Below are 16,993 nucleotides of genomic sequence, written 5' to 3' on the forward strand. Positions count from 1 at the left end.
TCATATAAAAATTAGTTAGGACTATATCAACAAAATTATTCATGACATTTTTATAAATTCTTCTAACTTGGTTTTAGTAACTTATGCGATAAAATTTATGAATGTTTACTTCACAAAAAGATATTAATAATGTTCAGTAAAAAAAAAGATATTAATAATATTATAAAAAAATTGAATTAATGCAATTAAACCATTTATCCAAAACATCTTTAAATTTCAGAATGATATTTGAAAACAGTTTAATTTGGATTGTGTTGAGCCTTCAGCCAAGTAAAATTGTTGTTGTATTTTAATAAGTTAATTATGGAAGTTATTAAATTAAACACGTTTATAAATGGTGGGAAACTAAGCTCAAATTTACAAGCTCCTACTAGTCAGCGCCATAAACATGAACATGAGCATGATCACAGTGGCTGTATATTGCAGCATCTCATCTTTTCCCTCTTCTCTACGCTTTCGCCGCCGCGCATTTCCACACCTTTCTCTTTCTCCTCCTTCCGCTCTCTGCTTCTCCGGTACTCACTCACATCTCATTTCCTTTTCCTTTTCTTCCAATGCGGTCGCAAATTTCGCTTTCCGTCGTTTATGTTTGTGTGTGTGAAAAATCACGTTTAGGTTACATTCGTTATAAGAACACAAGATCTACCGAAGCAGCATCCAACGAATTAGGAAAATAAATTGAATAATTGCAACCTATCAATTTGCTTAAACTGTAACAATCTACCGACAATTGATGCACTGTGCGTTGATCTAGACTTCCTGCAATGGTTCTAGTTCTCAATGTGCTTCCCTGTGCATAACTCGTTATTTGGTGAATTATCAGTTCGGATCTTATTATAGCAATTTTTGTTTTTCTATTGTTGCTAACTTGCTATCGTTTGGATTCTGATGCTATATTACTTTTATTTCCCGTTCTGTTCTGTTGCGTGAATGTTTGCTAGGTTTGTCAGAGAATATTGATAGTGGTGGTGGTGGTAGTGGTGGTCCATGTATCTTTCCATTGAACCGTTGCAAAACCATTCACCTGGTTAGTATTGAAATTGAACTCACTTTTTCAGTAAACACACTGTCTGTATCTGGTGTGGACTTGAAGCTGCTATGTTATGTATTTCATTACTAAGCACATTTAAGATTGTATGCAAATCAAGGCATTGCCAACTTATAAGACACGCATCCAGGTGAGGCATGGACAAGGGATCCACAATGTGGAGGGAGATAAGGACTACAATGCATATATGAAGCCTGAATATTTTGATGCACATCTTACGCCACTAGGCTGGCAAGAGGTAGTAAAGCACCGCAGCTTATTGTGTGAAACATGTTTGGAAAGGATAAGCTTACATGAGTCAAGATGTAGTTTAGAGATGGAAAAGACTGTTTAGTCTTGTGAATGTGTGATAATCTTTTGCTTATGATAGGTTGACAGTTTGCGTAAGGATGTTCATGATTCTGGGCTTATGAAGAGGATTGATCTGGTCATAGCATCTCCTTTATTGAGGTATCAATACCTGTGTGCTTCTTTAGTGACTCAAATGCTTTATATGGATTGAGAAACTGTTTGTCTCTATTTCTTGCATGAGTACTTAATTCTAAAATCTTGTACAGAATAACTGCTGAAGATCAGGAAATCATTCTTTTCCCACTTTCACAAATTTCCAATATCAAGTAGATTTGGCATGCTTTTTCTTTCTTTTACTTGTGATTGGCTTTGACCTTCTTCAAGTTTTCTGTGAACTTTTTTGTGTTTGGAAACACTGCTAGTTTGCAATGGCTGATAAAGGTATCCTATGTTTATGTTTGTTGTCTCTTCTTTCTGCAACATGATCAGCTTTTACCGATTGATGAATGTGATAGACTATGGTAGTGTGTCTGATTACTATGAAGCAACATCAGATGGGCAATCTTTAATTTGCACATTTTGAACATTGGTGTGACTTAATCATGTAAATAAAACATGTGCAGCAACTCAGCAAGTCCATGGATCTGGTATATTATCTTTCAGGTAAAAAATATTGCTTAAAAATATAATTGCTAGCTAATAAAATGGAAAATATTTTTGTCTTGGAAACAATTCAATTCAAAAGAGTGTTCTCTATGTATGAGCTATGTTGGTCCGATGGTAAATTAATGTTACCAGGATTTAGATTATCAAATCTGTGAACCCAGTTGTAAGTTGTAAATCATTAAAATGCTAGCTTAAAGTCTCTCCCTGCTCATGGTTCATGGGGGCAATGTGGGTCTCTTTAGTATCAAATCAAAACTATATGCACACTGAAAATTATTTGGATTAGTGACGCTTCATTTATTCAAGTCTATCTATTTACTGCACTAACTTGTTCCTGTTACGTAGTGTCTTCATGAATGAGGTTGCATTAATTGAAAAAAGCTGAGTTGGGAGGGTTTTGCAAGTTATCCATATTCTGGGTTTATGTAGTTTATATTGGAATGTGTTTCTTATGAATTGTTTGAAATAACTTACAACGAAAGGTTTTAGGACTCTACAAACTGCTGTTGGGGTGTTTGGAGGTGAGAGCTACACAGATATAACAGATGTGCTACCTCTTATGGTGGAAAATGCAGGAAACAGCAATCGTGCTGCAATTTCAAGTCTGAATTGCCCTCCAATTGTTGCTGTTGAACTTTGTCGGGAACATTTGGTATGTGATTTTATAATCTGAACATTTTTTTTATCTATTGACACAAAACATTCTTCTAGGAGACAGTTTACATAATTACATATCATATCGCTATGTGTGCAAGAGTGAAACTTAAATTACCTTCACAACATGGGCAAGTGTTAGAAAATGGATATCTTGTAATTAAAAGGAGGCAGGAATTTTAAGACAGCACACAAATGTATAACTTTACACAACTCCACTTTATTTTCATTTTTTTTTTTGCACAGCAAAAATCAAGTAGTATTATATATAAATCAGTACTAGAGGTACTGAGGAAAACAGCATATGATTACAATGGCAAAACTATGCCAAACCCCACTACATTAGAACAAAATACCCAGCAGTTGAAGAAAAAGAACAACAATAACCCCTAGGACATTTCCTCCTGCAAGCTACTAGACCATTGATTAAAATGAATAAGAAAATCTTTGTCTATTCCTTTTAACCAAGACCAAGTATGGAATAGAGCTTCGTCCATGACTTTTTCGGGATTGAAAATCTGGTTTTTAAAAACCAAGAGATTTCTATGCTTCCAAATCGTCATGGAGAGATTTTAAGACATGAATTTCAAATTATTGCTCATCTTCTTCTACTCTTAATGTTTGTCTGCTATAATCCCCTTTGAAAAAACGATAATCCTAATTATATTGTTTTCTAACTCTATTAGTCTGTTTGACGCATAGTTTTAGTCTAGCTAGCTAGGCCACAATTTTGAGGCTTGCAGACATAACGGAAAAGCTTGACAAACTTTAGCCAAATAGCAGTTGTTGTTAGTGGGCATTTTTTTTTATCCATAGGAATTAAACACAATACTAGGAGGTTTACAACACTCACACACCCTGCTCAACCAACTAAGCTGGATCCCTTGGTTAGTAGGCATTTACACAAGTTGAATAAAATGTTTTTTATTTTTTATTTCTAATAAAGACTTGAATGAAACACAAATGTGCAGTATCCTGTACAATAATATGGTCTGAATTCTGAACAGCAATTGTGAAACAATTTTTATATAAGCTTCCTAAGCTTGTTATTGATTTCTTTGTGTTTTCTCATGCAGGGAGTTCGTCCCTGCGACAAAAGGAGAAGCATCAGCGAGTATCAATCCCTATTTCCTGCAATTGATTTTTCACTGGCAAGTACCTAAATTTTATCATGCTACGCACCCTTGTGGTTTATGATTTTGTTGACGACGGCTAACATTTTTCGTTAGCTGTACAAAAAATCGGGTCTAATTATAATTTGTTCTGTTTGGGTTTTTACCAAGTCACTTTTTCTTTTCTTCCCAGATTGATAGTAATGAGGATACTTGGTGGAAGGCCGATGTTAGAGAGACAAAGGAAGAACTTGCAGCCAGAGGGCGGAAGTTCATGAACTGGTATGATTTAGTTACTGGGAAATGTTAGTTTTTATACTTTTTGTTTCCCCTGGGCTTTACTTAGCCCAACCAACTCCTTTAACACCCCCCCCCCCCCCCCCCATTGCTAGATTAGACTTGACTACTAGAATACTAGATCCAACCTAAGAAATATTATCAGCTATACTGGAAATTGGTTTCAAATATGCTGGGTTCATTTCTGAGACTCTTAACTTTATTTTTCACCTCTTCACAGGTTGGGGACAAGAAAAGAGAAGGAGATAGCAATTGTGACGCATAGAGCATTGTTGTTGCATACTCTTAGTGCCTTTGGAAATTACAGCCATCCCTTGGAGAAGAAAGAATTATCAAAGCCGTAAGTTTTCCGATGCCTTGCATGTATATTAACATCCTTTTGAGCCAACAGAGTTGATTATTTATGTGACTCTTTTTAAATGAATACATCTTTCTTCATGAATTATATAAATACAATTTAGTCCATAAAGAAAGTACTTATTACTCCCCGCTGTTTTCGGGTCTTGCATACTGTTTCATGCGGTGCCTAAATTATTAAACTTGGGATTACGTTCTTGTAACTGGCACTGTGATATGTTCAGTGGTATCCTTCCTTTTTTTTTTTTTTTAAGGCAAATATCATATATATTTAATTGACCGGCTCCAATAATATTTTTGCAGCTTTGCCAACTGCGAGCTTCGCTCCATGGTCATCGTTGATTGGTATGAACACAATCTAAACAACTTTAAGAGCTCCCTTGCACCTCAGTCGGGGTTTTTATGATTTATTATCAACTTGTAGTGTGACGGATAGGAGGCGTTAACCATAAAAAATTAGACAAGATGCCTTCATGAAGGACCTCTCCTCTAGTGATGTTGCGCATGAAAACGCCGAGGAAAAATAAAAGGTTCTGTAGATATTTCATCGTGACTCAGGAAATCTAGCATCATTATTTCAAATTTCACAAATTATGCTTCTCGTCTGTTACAGGAAATATTTTATATGGAATACTTGTCCAACAAAGTATTCTCTACTAAGGATACACGAATCTCAGTTATTACAACATACATTGACATGGTCATATGGTATTCGTTCGTGTTTATTAATAATTATAAAGACTGATAGTAGGTTATACTTAACGAACAGCAGAATGTGGTAAATATGGAATATAATTCAATAGATAACAAAAAAAATATTCTCTTTACCAATGCTGAACATTCTGTTTCAGTAGCAAATATTCTTATTTTTGAAGTTATTAAGAAGCTCCTTCTATTGACAATGGGCACGTTACCTTCGCCCATGATTTTCTAAATAGTGTTTCATTTTGTCTTTAAATTATTACTATTCTTATCTGTGAAATCATAAATCCTTTGAAGAACCAAGGATGAAAGCACACAGCATTTGCTAAATGGATAGCGATTTCCAAATGATAAAACAGCAAAGGCTCGGGCCACTTATAAACCGTAACCAGCAAGAATATCTTAGCTTCATTTAGCCTTCAGAACATCATAGTATGACACGGGTTTTTTCTTCGACTCACCACAGAGTTTCTGAATAAATTAGGTAGAACTTTTACCAAAAGAAATGATCATAATAATAATAATAGAAAGAGTGACAAAATAAGTTATATATCAGACATAAACAGTGGTGAGGAACTTTATAGGAGTAGCACTTTTTACATTTATGCAAGACAAATATACGTACCTCCACTTCAGCGGCTACACGCAGAATAGTAGCTTCCGCCCATGGTCGACCCATTATTTGCAAGCCTATTGGAAGTCCTTCTTTATCGTAACCAACCTATAGACAAAACATGCTAATTAAATGAATAAACAGTATAGGATAAGTGTCCAGTTTGGATTAACTTCTAGTTTATCGAAACTTTTCAATTCAGATAAAATATTTGATTCCTAACTTACAAAACAGTCCTTGTAAATTTATTATTAAAAGTTTAAGTTGATTTCAACTTATCTAAGTGTAATTTATTTTACTTTGTTGATTCATTTTTTTTCCTTCTGTAAATACTTGTTGAGAAATTTATTCAAACTTACTAGATATCGTTCTATTAACAGTAACCATGGCATTTAACTCAAGTGCTCTTCAGAACAAAATAACAAACACTATTCGTAACTGATTCACTTCACTCTCACTCACCGGGACAGAAATGGAAGGGAATCCCAAAAGATTTGCAGGAACAACGAACTGCATAAGGTTAGCTGGTAAAGAAGCTTTGAGTTAACATATATGAAGAGATAAGTTATTACATAATAGGAAGAGTTGTAATCATGGCATGACATTTTACTTAAGAGTTAGATCGGTCATGAATGATAATGTTCTAATAAGAAAAAACAAATCAAGAGATCAGGGTCTCGATACAGATCCAATCCAAAACTTTTAACGATGTTTTGTGCTAAGGCTATTTATTGTTAGAAAAATCATCCACATGACATCTTTTGATTTGAAAACTTTATAACAAGGACATAAGCAACTTGATTTGATACTTTTGATATTGTTTTCCAATCAAAATTACAATTTCACCTCAGTAACTTTTAAGGTCCACATTAAAAGTTAGAATTTGAGGGCGAGCCCTGGTGCAGCGGTAAAGTTGTGCCTTGGTGACTTGTTGGTCATGGGTTCGAATCCGGAAACAGCCTCTTTGCATATGCAAGGGTAAGGCTGCGTACAACATCCCTCCCCCATACCTTCGCATAGCGAAGAGCCTCCGGGCAATGGGATACGAAGTTTATTAAAAGTTAGAATTTGTTACTGAGATGAAATATCAATTTTAATTGGAGAACACCGCCAAAAATACTTTAAAAAAATTTACCTTGTCCTTTTATATTATCAGAGTGCACAAGTAACAATTGTATGTGACATTGGATATAATGTTAATTACAAATTTACAATGCTGCACTAAGAAAAATACTCTGAAGCTGCAACTTAAAGGTGAAGCTAATCGATTACCTGTAGTCTGCATATCTGTTTCACCACTTTTAAGAGCACTGGGAGGTATTATAGGTGCTGTCATGCTGTTACAAACAAAGACAGTTCAGGTGCAGTTCCTCCATATCAATTATTCCAGCCAAAACAACAAAACCATACTTCCAAAATAAGATTTGAATTTCGTCAAAATCCATTCCCATAGGCAAAGTAGATTTCATTTCAATAAATTAGTAACAACTGCCAGAAAACATATAAACTGTTTATCCAGACTGTAAAAACTAATTTCAAAGCCATTCAAAGAATTATAAAAGTAACCCACAGTAGATCAACTAAACTGAATTTGGCACAGCGCCGGGGTCCAATACACTAGGGAGTACTCCACCACATTGTTATACATACCCAGTGGTCGGCGTTACTATGACATCCACTTTCTTGAAAATCTCCAAGTGGTAATACATATTCCTTCGTCTGAAACATTTACGATAAATTTTAGAAGCTACATACACAATTTTTTGGTATGGTTTACATTAGACAATCAGTGACATCATTTTCCAAGGTCATCAGTAATTATTTTTATTAGCAACTCTTGTCTCACCTGATACATTGGGCTGCAACATAATCTGCTGCTGTAAATGACCGAAAAAGTGCCAAACTTGTACGAGTATCATATGTCAAATTTACACCTCTCCTATGAAAGCAAAGAAATAAAGGAAATAACCATAAATTTTTATAGCCACCGTCTAATATCAACCACTTTTAATAACATATGAGAAGGATGTCTTTTAAGAATTGGACCACAAAATGAAGTTACCAGTATTAAGTTTTAATATATACTCAAACATACCCGTCTTCACAATCAGGATTCAGTGAACATAAGCATTCAGAGCCAATGGAAACAACATGGGCAGTTCGCATCTCAAGAAGCTCTGGTATAACAATTTCTATCATCTTCAAATAATAGAAATATACACTACTTAGCCCTGTTTAAATCTATCATTCTTATCTAGAAATAAAGTGCATTACGTGATAGAATGATGAACTTACTTCACAACCATGTGCTTTAGACAGCAGATTAAGTGCTTCCTCACATTTATCAGAGATTTCAGTTGAGTGTACATCATTAAACCACTTCACAAGAATAAATATATTATACATAAAAAGTATGTCACATTAAACTGCACAAAAATCTATTTTGAAAGAATAAGGTGATTACCGGGGTGTACTTTCCAATTCTTAAAGATCCCAAGGCATTTGAATTATCATTGGATGACAGAGTTGGCAAACAAGGTGGTGCCTACAATAAACACAAAAATATATGCATCATACTTACTAAAGAATGGCAAAGTTTTGTATAGAGAATACAGAATAGAATAACTGAATAAAAGTTGGTTTAGTAGTTTGTGTTTGTCATATACACCATCCATAAGAGGTCTAAAAGAACCTCTGATTGATAAAGAGTAGCAGTACAAAGGGTTTTTAGAACATAATATGTAATCATGGAGGCAGGCTTACTTTGTTATGGCTGGGATAGGGAAATTGCCAAATGTCAGAGGGTAATTTATTGTCCTAGGTTTGATACATCCCCTTTTTAGTCAGTCCTTTTAAATGACTGATGTCCATGTTCCAAAGTTAGATCCTGGTTTTTCTTGTTGCCAATTTGTTAAAAGATTTTTCCAAGAACTTCTTGGCTTTATTTGATGGAAATTTACTTTGAATAGACTAACTCGACCTCACAAAACCAGTTTTGTAGTTCATTCTTAGAATTTGGGCATAGGGTTCATCCCAACAAAACCTGTTTTTAAGGTGAGAACTACCTAAGTCTTATAAGGATTACATTGGTCATATCTCTTGGCAATTTATGTGGGACTAAACACACCCCCAGAGGTTGCAATTAAGGCAGCCCAAAGAGGCCACAATTACATTAGTCATATTGTCAACATTTTTGGTTTTCAATCTCAACAATTTTCTAATTACTTAGAAGAATATCAACTGTTGGATTAAAGAACTAGATCCCCCCACCCCCACAGCAACAAAAAAAAAATACCGGTTTCAAACTGATTCTATTTGCAGGTGATGCACCCAACATTGCAGAATACCTGAATCATTAGGACCAAAAAGATCTGTTATATAGGTTCAAGAAGCAAGCCATAGTGATAAAGGTTTTATACTAGATATCAACAACTGAATTAACTAAACCAAACAACTAGAAGTGCAAACATGTGCATGTGAAGTTGAGAGCATTCAAGTAAAATGAAAGAGCTGGTAAAAGAGGAAGCGTGAAAGAGAAAGAGAGAAATATGCAGTTCATACACCAGCAAAACATCCTCCACCGTTGAAGCAATGGGTCCAATAATTTCCACGGTCCCAGAATCACACAGTGACCTGTAAATAAAAACAAAAAAAAAATGTAAGTGTTCCAGACATTACAAACTTAGCTAGTCAAGCACTACAATGGTTTACAAATACAACTAAATAGTTTATTCCTATATCTTTTTTAATTATAATCAATAGAATAATGAATATCACAAACTCTGGCATGTCAAAATTTTTGGAGACTTCATACAAGTTCTATTCAGACATGCTGCACTTTGGAATTTGCTAAACAAATGACAAGATCACGCTACCTACTCTCCACCAATGCCTTAGAGGCTTAGACTAAGGTCAAGAATGTGAAACAAAAACAAAATTCAAAGAAACTGTAGAACCGCATTCCGTTATAAAGCCTGCCAGTAAAAGGCAGAACTGTCATAAAAAATAGAAAAAATCTGAACCAAAAAAAAAAAGTTAAACAAGTTCCTTCACCACTCAGAACACCAGATTATTTACCCTATTTTATAAATAGGAGAATTGTCTACTAAGCTCAAATAACTGGCAGCCTTCAGTCACTTAGATTTTAGTCTTTCAGATAAACTGATAAAGTAACCTACTTTCATACCATTGTCATGTGAAGGTATATTGAATAATAATCTTAAAGATGAAAACAGAAGCATTTTAATCATAAGAAATTTAATTGATTTCTTCTCATAGTCATGAGGTATTTGACCCAGATATTTTAAGTCTAATACAACAAATTTTCTTCTATTGGGCCCTAAAGGAATTCCTTCAACATCTTGTCAACTAACAGCATCTTTAATAGGGGTTCTTGAGCTCAAGAATCCCTGTCCACCAGATCTATCATTATTCTTGCTCAAAATTTTTCCATGTTGGAGGGAGGTTGGGTTCTAGGGGGAAGAACTCCCAAGAACTCTTTTTTTCAAAAAACATTTTTTTTCTGTGCAAGTAAAATCCAAGAATTCAAATGGGGCTCTACCACTATAGAAAAAATGGCAAAAGTTCTTGCATCCTATGTGGCATCATGGGACCCACAAAAAGTGGTCCAAGAACCTAAAATGGGTTCTTTCAGTAAAGATGCTCTAAGTTCTCAACCGTAGCTTTCTTCTTCCTTTACCAAACTTCTCAGATTTTTGTCTTTGATATGAATGTCCGGGAAAAAAAATAGTAATTTCATTTGATAGTCACAATAGAAAATGGGCAAATCCTGACCCCAAATAATATAGAATAGGATCACAAAACATAATTGTTCCTACAATGTGGTAAAAGAAGGAAAAAAAACATTTTCTTGAGGAGCAAATAGTACATATAAAGAGCTGGTAATGATTGATCCATTACATAGTGCAAGAAATTACCCTTCCATGCTTGTTCGCCCATAAGTTGTCTTAAATCCCACCACACCACAAAGGGAAGAAGGAATACGGACTGAACCTGCCCTTTTCCAAAATTTTCAAAAATAAGTTATACAGAGAACATAGAGCCAAATAATCAGTTTAATACATTAGATTTGCACAACCTCCACCATCAGTTCCCAGTGCAGCAGAACATAGTCCAGAAGCAACAATTGCAGCTGGACCTGAAGAAGATCCACCAGTATACCTGTCAGGCGCATGAGGATTTCTTGTAGTTCTGCAACTCAAGAAAATTCAGTTGAATAATCAACAAAGCTAGATTCTGATGAGGAACAAGATAATTACAAGCAAACCAAAACAGTTTTCAAGGTTATGTAAGAGATTCACGGCAATTAATGGAGAGAAAAACTCTCCTTTAATTTCCTAAAGACTTATGACACATGTCCCCATGATAGAAACTACTTCTCAAATCACATTGGACCCAGTAATTGCAGAATACTGAGGAAAGAAATAACAGATAACAAAGATGAAAAGACAACACAGGTCATTTGTGAGACCTGTAACCTCACATCTAATCCCACACTCAATTCCTGTTTACCACCCCATCCCCACTCCCTTCCTTCCTTTTATCCCTTTAACAGGTTCCCTTCCCTTCCCCCAGCTGTCACATTGGCAGATCCCCTACTCATGTTCTCTTCATTGTATACAAGAGTGTGCAATCCCCTGCTACTCTTCCATATTCTTTATGCAATAAACCTTTGTTATGGGGAAGAGTCTATTATGCTGCCATATAACAGTTTTTCCTTTCAATAATGGTTCTTATGTTTCTGATCAACAAGATGAATGGAAATACAAATAAATTTGTTAATATCATTCCCCCCCACCCCCCCAACACACACAAAGCAAGCAGAGATGTTGATAGTGACATCAAGATTTAAATTAACAATATAACCTTACCCAAAATTAGGATTATTTCCTGTTGTACCCATGCCTAACTCATGCATATTTGCCTTCCCGATGAATATGACACCACAGGTACGCAGTCTTGATACACAGACTGCATCCTCCTTTACAGTGCGTACCTCATGCATCCATGTAGTTGCACCTGTAATCATCAGAAGAAAATTCAGTTTTTTTTTTCAATTACCAGGACAAAGTAAGATGCTAAGATTTACTTACCCTTAGATGGATGAGGATAACAATCTATGTCATCTTTGATGGCCATGAAAATTCCATCCAATATCGATAATGGATTTCCTACGTAATCAAAGTCCGAGAATATAAATTGGATAATTGTCTATGTCTATTCGTGCCATGTCTCAGTATAATCATGCATGAAAGATTTAGACTGTAAGCATCCGAATCATACAAGATTACCTGCTTCAAACCTCTGAGTAGATGCTGCCGCCTGCTCCCGTACTCCTGCAGCATCAAACGATATCAATAGTGGTGTAGGAGGTTTATTTCTTCCATTGTCCTCTATAATTGAGATAATGCGCTCGGCAACCTATATATTCAAAGTTTAATTGTTTCATTTTACAATTTAATTTGAATAAAGAGAAGACAAATCTGTACAAAGAGTTGCTACCAACTAAATGCTACATACCATAGATGGGGTTACTTTTCTAGATTGATAAGCATGAGCATAGTCACGTATTTTCCAGTACCGAAAGGATGCAGATGAATTTTCCCATGATTCAGCAACATCATAATGTGGAAGACACTTCAGAGCATACTCAACTCGATCTTCAGGTCTCCCATCTTCCTCAAGGACAACAACACCAGGCTCCATTTCTAAATTAATGTTACAGACATCAGGGTGGATTATATAATAAGCAAGCATCCTCAAATGCAATGCAAATGATTTGTTCCTCCTATCCTAATCTAATTATCTCAAAGAACTTCAAATTTTAAGTAAATCCAACATATAAGACCACCTGCAATTTAAACACAGACTACAAATTGACAAGAAGCAATTCACAAATGAGGAGAGGAAACCACCTTGAGGTGGATATTCAGGTTTAAACATGGGTTCCTCAGGTATCATAGTGTGCCGCAATATCTGTGCATAATCATAAGGGAAAAAAACAGACAACATTTAGTCAATTCGTTTTGTTACTGTCGTTCACATGCCACTCATGTATTATTCATAAATCATAATGACACACACAAAAACTGAAGTAAAACACCTGTAGTTAACCATGACATTAGAATAAAGAGTACATCACAGTAGTCACTAATTTCAGCAACAAAACACGCACCTCATCCATTTTATTTTCTTTCTTCAGAATATTCATAATGATAGGGCCTATAACCGGAGCTTCAATTATCCTCACAAATAATCTAAATACAAATCCAGTCAAATGCGGAGCTGCAAAAAACAAATGTCAATAGTAGAAACTGAAAATTCAACTTAATTGCAGAAGAAGCAAGAGAATGAAATTACCTTGCACAATTTCACGTTCGTATTTGATGGAAGATAAGTCAACGTCCTTGGCTGGCGTCATTACACGCTTTTTCCCCATCTTCTTCAGAGGTCTCGAAACACTGAAGATCCTTTTTCTTACAGCTTCCTAATTGAATTCAAATTATAAAAAAGAAAATAAAAAAAAAAACATATAAATTCGAATCGCCGAAGAAAGAAGAAAAACACAAAAGCTAAAAACGAAGTTAGAAATTGCAATTGCGGAGCGCAAACCTAGTGAATTGTGATGTGAGCGATGAAGAAGTAAACTCCTAAGTGGTAATAGTAACGTTTTTCGTTTGTTTGGAAGTGAGAGCGAAGCATGAATGGTAGTGTGAGTCCGGCCCTGTCATTTTCATATGGATTCTTAAATGCGTTTCATCTTCCAAGCTGCTTCTGGTTGCTGAAACCAACAAACTCTCTGACTATCCTTCCCTCCTTTAAAATCTTCTACCTAAGCTAATACATGTGAGTGTAAACACTTATGAGATTCATAACTAACTTTATATTATACTTAAAATTCATATTTCTCTTTCAATATTTTGTTTATCAAAAAATAAATAATGCACCTCATTCAATCACAAGTTCACAACCCACCAACCAAATGCATGCATCACCGTCCAACTTTATATATATATATAGAGAGAGAATTGTAATAGTGAAATTAACAAATTTGGACTCAAATATAGGTTATTAATTTATGTTTATTAAGAAAATTAGTTAATTTAATTGTTGATATTAAATTTATTTATAATTATGTTTTTTAAAATTTGTCGTTAATTTTACTGAAAATTCACTTATTTTCTCATATCTTCATAAGAGAAAAAAAAGAAACAATTCAATATATTTTAATAAAAAATAATTAATACATAAGAAAAAAAATTATAATAAGATATGAAAAAAAGACCAAAAAATTCAATAACTATCTTATAAACAATAACTGAGAAAGTATAATAAAAATATTTTACATAATCAATCAATTCATAATAATTTTAGTAACTTTTACAATAATTATTATAAAAAATTATACTACCAATAAACTTTATTAGTTACCAATGTAAAATTACACTTATAATGTATAGACTATATGTACTTAAAAATGTTAATAAAAAAATCAATTATTCCGAACCAACATAAAATAAATTAAATTTATATTTTAAATTGAAAAAAAAAAGTTGGTTCAGCATGCCAACACTTTAATATATTATTATCGTGATATGTATTTCGCTCTGCTTATTTTTTAAGAAATTGAAAAAAAAATAACACTTCCTAAAATGAATATCAGGTAACTCTTGCTTTGAGATATTTTGTACAAACAAATTAACTTTATAGACTGAGCAAAGTCTATATTTATTAATTTTCATGTTCCCTAATAAGTTGACACGTCAAATTCCATCTTTCTTAATCCATTTGATGCTATGTCGTCAAAAATACAAGGAATATATATTTAATAGGTGTGATAATGCTGCTTATGAGTAATTTTTAAATGCAATAATACATTTTGCAGCTTATGAGTAATTTTGCAACTTATTGAAAATATAAAGAAAATCTAAAATAATTTTATATTTATGATTAAATAACAATATAAAATTATTATATATTATCCCATATAGTCTTTTTCTCTCTTAAAAAGTACAACATATCTTTCAAACACAGTTCCTAAATTTTTATTTTGTTTGATTTTTTATTTCTATCATCGAATCTCTACATTAAAAGATAATATGACGAATATTTTTTAAATATGCATGGTAATTATTTTTTTCTAATGGTTAAAAATTATGAGAAGTTATATCGATAAGGCATTTAATAAGACAAAACAAATTGATTGGTTTAGCTTGGATTGTCAATTTGTTGGTCAGGTTGATTTAAACTTATAAACTTTTTAAAAATCTGCTTTGGTTGGAGAAGGAGTCAAAATAGGAATGATGAATATAAACTAAGAGCATCTAAAATAAATGTATAATCGATTAGATGAGTTGTTTATCTTAAGTTTATAGATTTTATAATTTTACTTAGATTTAAAATATATTATTTATGGTATAAATTTTGTTAAACACGGAGGATTTAATGTTATTGACTAGCCTGGATTTAATGTTATTGACTAGCCTGGTCTCGAGGCTTTAAGAAGCTATGTGTTGAGTCAGATTATAAATATGCTATTTCACTGATGGATGGAGTTTGGGAGCAAACTCATTGCTGTTTTCAGTTGGTGAAATATTGAAATTGATAAAAGAGTTTATTGTACAAGGAGAAATATATTCCTGCAATCAGGCACGGAACCAGGTTTCAAAAACAAGGGGCGATCGCCCCCTGTTGCAGAAAAAGTTTTTAATACATACACTAGTATTGTGTATTTGCCCTCCCTTAAAATTTTCATCTTGCGTTTTTTTTTTTTTTTACTGAAATACAATACTCATTCTTTCACTTGCATGATATATACCTTGCTTTTAGGTTTACAAAAAGTAATCTTAGTAATGGTTCACTTTTTTATATTGTGCCTGATCAAATAATCTTTATTCATTAAAAATGTTTGGGTGTGCCGTGTAAGTTGTCATATTAGCAATATCAAATATTGTATTCTTTTTATTCTCTTATCTCACTTTCTAATTTCTCTTCTTTTTTTTTAGCACTATTTCCTTTTTCTACCTCCAAAGACACTAAAAAGTGAAAATTTAAAATAAGTTAAGCAATATTTTTTTCTTTTTTAACTCCCCCCTCCAACTATTTTTTCTAGTTCCGTCCCGAAATCAATCAATTCACATATGCTCTTGCTAAATTCGGTTTGTCTTTAGAAGGTAATGACAGGATTTTCTATGTTAATCCGGCATTTATTTATCTTCCTAATTTAGTCGATGTTGCTTCTATTTGATTCCTTCGTGGATTTTAATAATATTTCTCTCTGGGAATAGCCCATCTTCTAAAAAAAAATGTTTTTTAAGTAGCTTATAAACTATTTTAACTAATTCTAAGCAAATTTGACCAAATATGTAACAAAATATAGAGGAAAGTTATTTTTTAAAAATGATATTGAAATGTCTTCACCATTTATCTTTAAAAAATTGTTGTCCATTATTAAATTAATATAATGAATGGGGAAACAAATAAAAAAGTTAAATATTACCATCAAATATGTAATCTAACTCACAAAGTTATTTCAACTTAAACAATAGTGGATAAATAGTCAATTTATCTAAAAAGTATAATATGGCGATAAATTGATACGTGAAAAATGAAAAGTAAAAATTTAAATTTAAATGTATAAAAAAAGGCTATAAGTTAATTTTTTTATTAAATTTGTGAGATCATTTTATCATTAAATTATAATGTTTAAAAAATTAATTTGATAATAAGTTATACTTTTCGAGAACTAATTTGGCATTAAATTATAAAATTTAGGAATCAATTTGTCATTAATTATCTATAGACTATTTTATCTCACTTTTTACACATTTAGGTAGGAATGTGCATAAACTAGTTCTTGTAAAAAAAAAAATCAAACTAGTTTCAAATTGTTTTAACCGATTTGATTTTATATCCAAATAGTTAAACTAATTTAAAAACTGGTTCAAAAACGAATTAATTTTTAACTAGTTTTAAACTGATTCTAAGAATCGAACTAGTTTTGAACTAATTTTTGAATTATTTTTTTAAAATAAAAAAATATTCAAGTGAAAATTAATTCGATTAATTGATTTGGTTTTATAAAAACAATTTAATTAACCAATTTGATTTTATAAAAAAGTGTGCTCCTTTTTTTCAAATTAGAGCTTCTCATTTTTGCTCTTTCATAGATAAATTTAACTATCCATCTCACAATTGTTATGAAAGCATAACTACTTCTCATAAATAAATGAT

General features: G+C 33.0%; 2 protein-coding genes across 6 annotated transcripts; one reads left to right on the forward strand and one right to left on the reverse strand.

Moving 5' to 3' along the window:
• Positions 1-261: 261 nt before the first annotated feature.
• On the forward strand, positions 262-5,252 carry LOC114376586 (phosphoglycerate mutase-like protein 1). 4 transcript variants are annotated; one of them, XR_003658998.1, is made up of 11 exons: positions 265-515; positions 942-1,027; positions 1,179-1,286; positions 1,419-1,498; positions 2,495-2,657; positions 3,736-3,810; positions 3,965-4,053; positions 4,289-4,408; positions 4,729-4,770; positions 4,850-4,955; positions 5,039-5,252. XR_003658998.1 is itself a non-coding variant. In XM_028334760.1 (10 exons), exons 1-10 carry the CDS (start codon positions 389-391, stop codon positions 4,869-4,871), a joined length of 912 nt encoding a protein of 303 aa, XP_028190561.1. In that variant the 5' UTR covers positions 265-388; the 3' UTR covers positions 4,872-5,187. The 4 variants fall into 4 exon arrangements, 3 of the variants coding, with proteins under 3 accessions (XP_028190562.1, XP_028190561.1, XP_028190560.1); XM_028334760.1 differs by having other exon boundaries at positions 4,850-5,187; XM_028334759.1 differs by having other exon boundaries at positions 266-515; positions 4,729-5,187.
• LOC114376584 (fatty acid amide hydrolase-like) lies at positions 5,205-13,552 on the reverse strand. Of its 2 annotated transcripts, XM_028334756.1 has the most exons (21): positions 13,373-13,552; positions 13,121-13,247; positions 12,936-13,045; positions 12,676-12,736; positions 12,281-12,468; positions 12,052-12,181; positions 11,854-11,931; positions 11,632-11,779; positions 10,839-10,951; positions 10,678-10,753; positions 9,302-9,373; positions 9,036-9,087; positions 8,205-8,285; positions 8,036-8,119; positions 7,836-7,939; positions 7,587-7,679; positions 7,391-7,459; positions 7,013-7,077; positions 6,203-6,264; positions 5,753-5,848; positions 5,205-5,598 (listed from the first exon to the last, which is right to left on the reverse strand). In XM_028334756.1, the coding sequence occupies exons 2-21, from the start codon at positions 13,197-13,199 to the stop codon at positions 5,536-5,538; spliced, it is 1,824 nt and encodes a 607-aa protein (XP_028190557.1). In that variant the 5' UTR covers positions 13,200-13,247; positions 13,373-13,552; the 3' UTR covers positions 5,205-5,535. The 2 variants fall into 2 exon arrangements, 1 of the variants encoding a protein (XP_028190557.1); XR_003658997.1 differs by lacking the exon at positions 6,203-6,264 and having other exon boundaries at positions 5,579-5,598.
• Positions 13,553-16,993: the final 3,441 nt, after the last annotated feature.

Source organism: Glycine soja, chromosome 11 (assembly GCF_004193775.1).
Source record: "Glycine soja cultivar W05 chromosome 11, ASM419377v2, whole genome shotgun sequence".
Lineage (NCBI taxonomy): Eukaryota > Viridiplantae > Streptophyta > Magnoliopsida > Fabales > Fabaceae > Glycine > Glycine soja.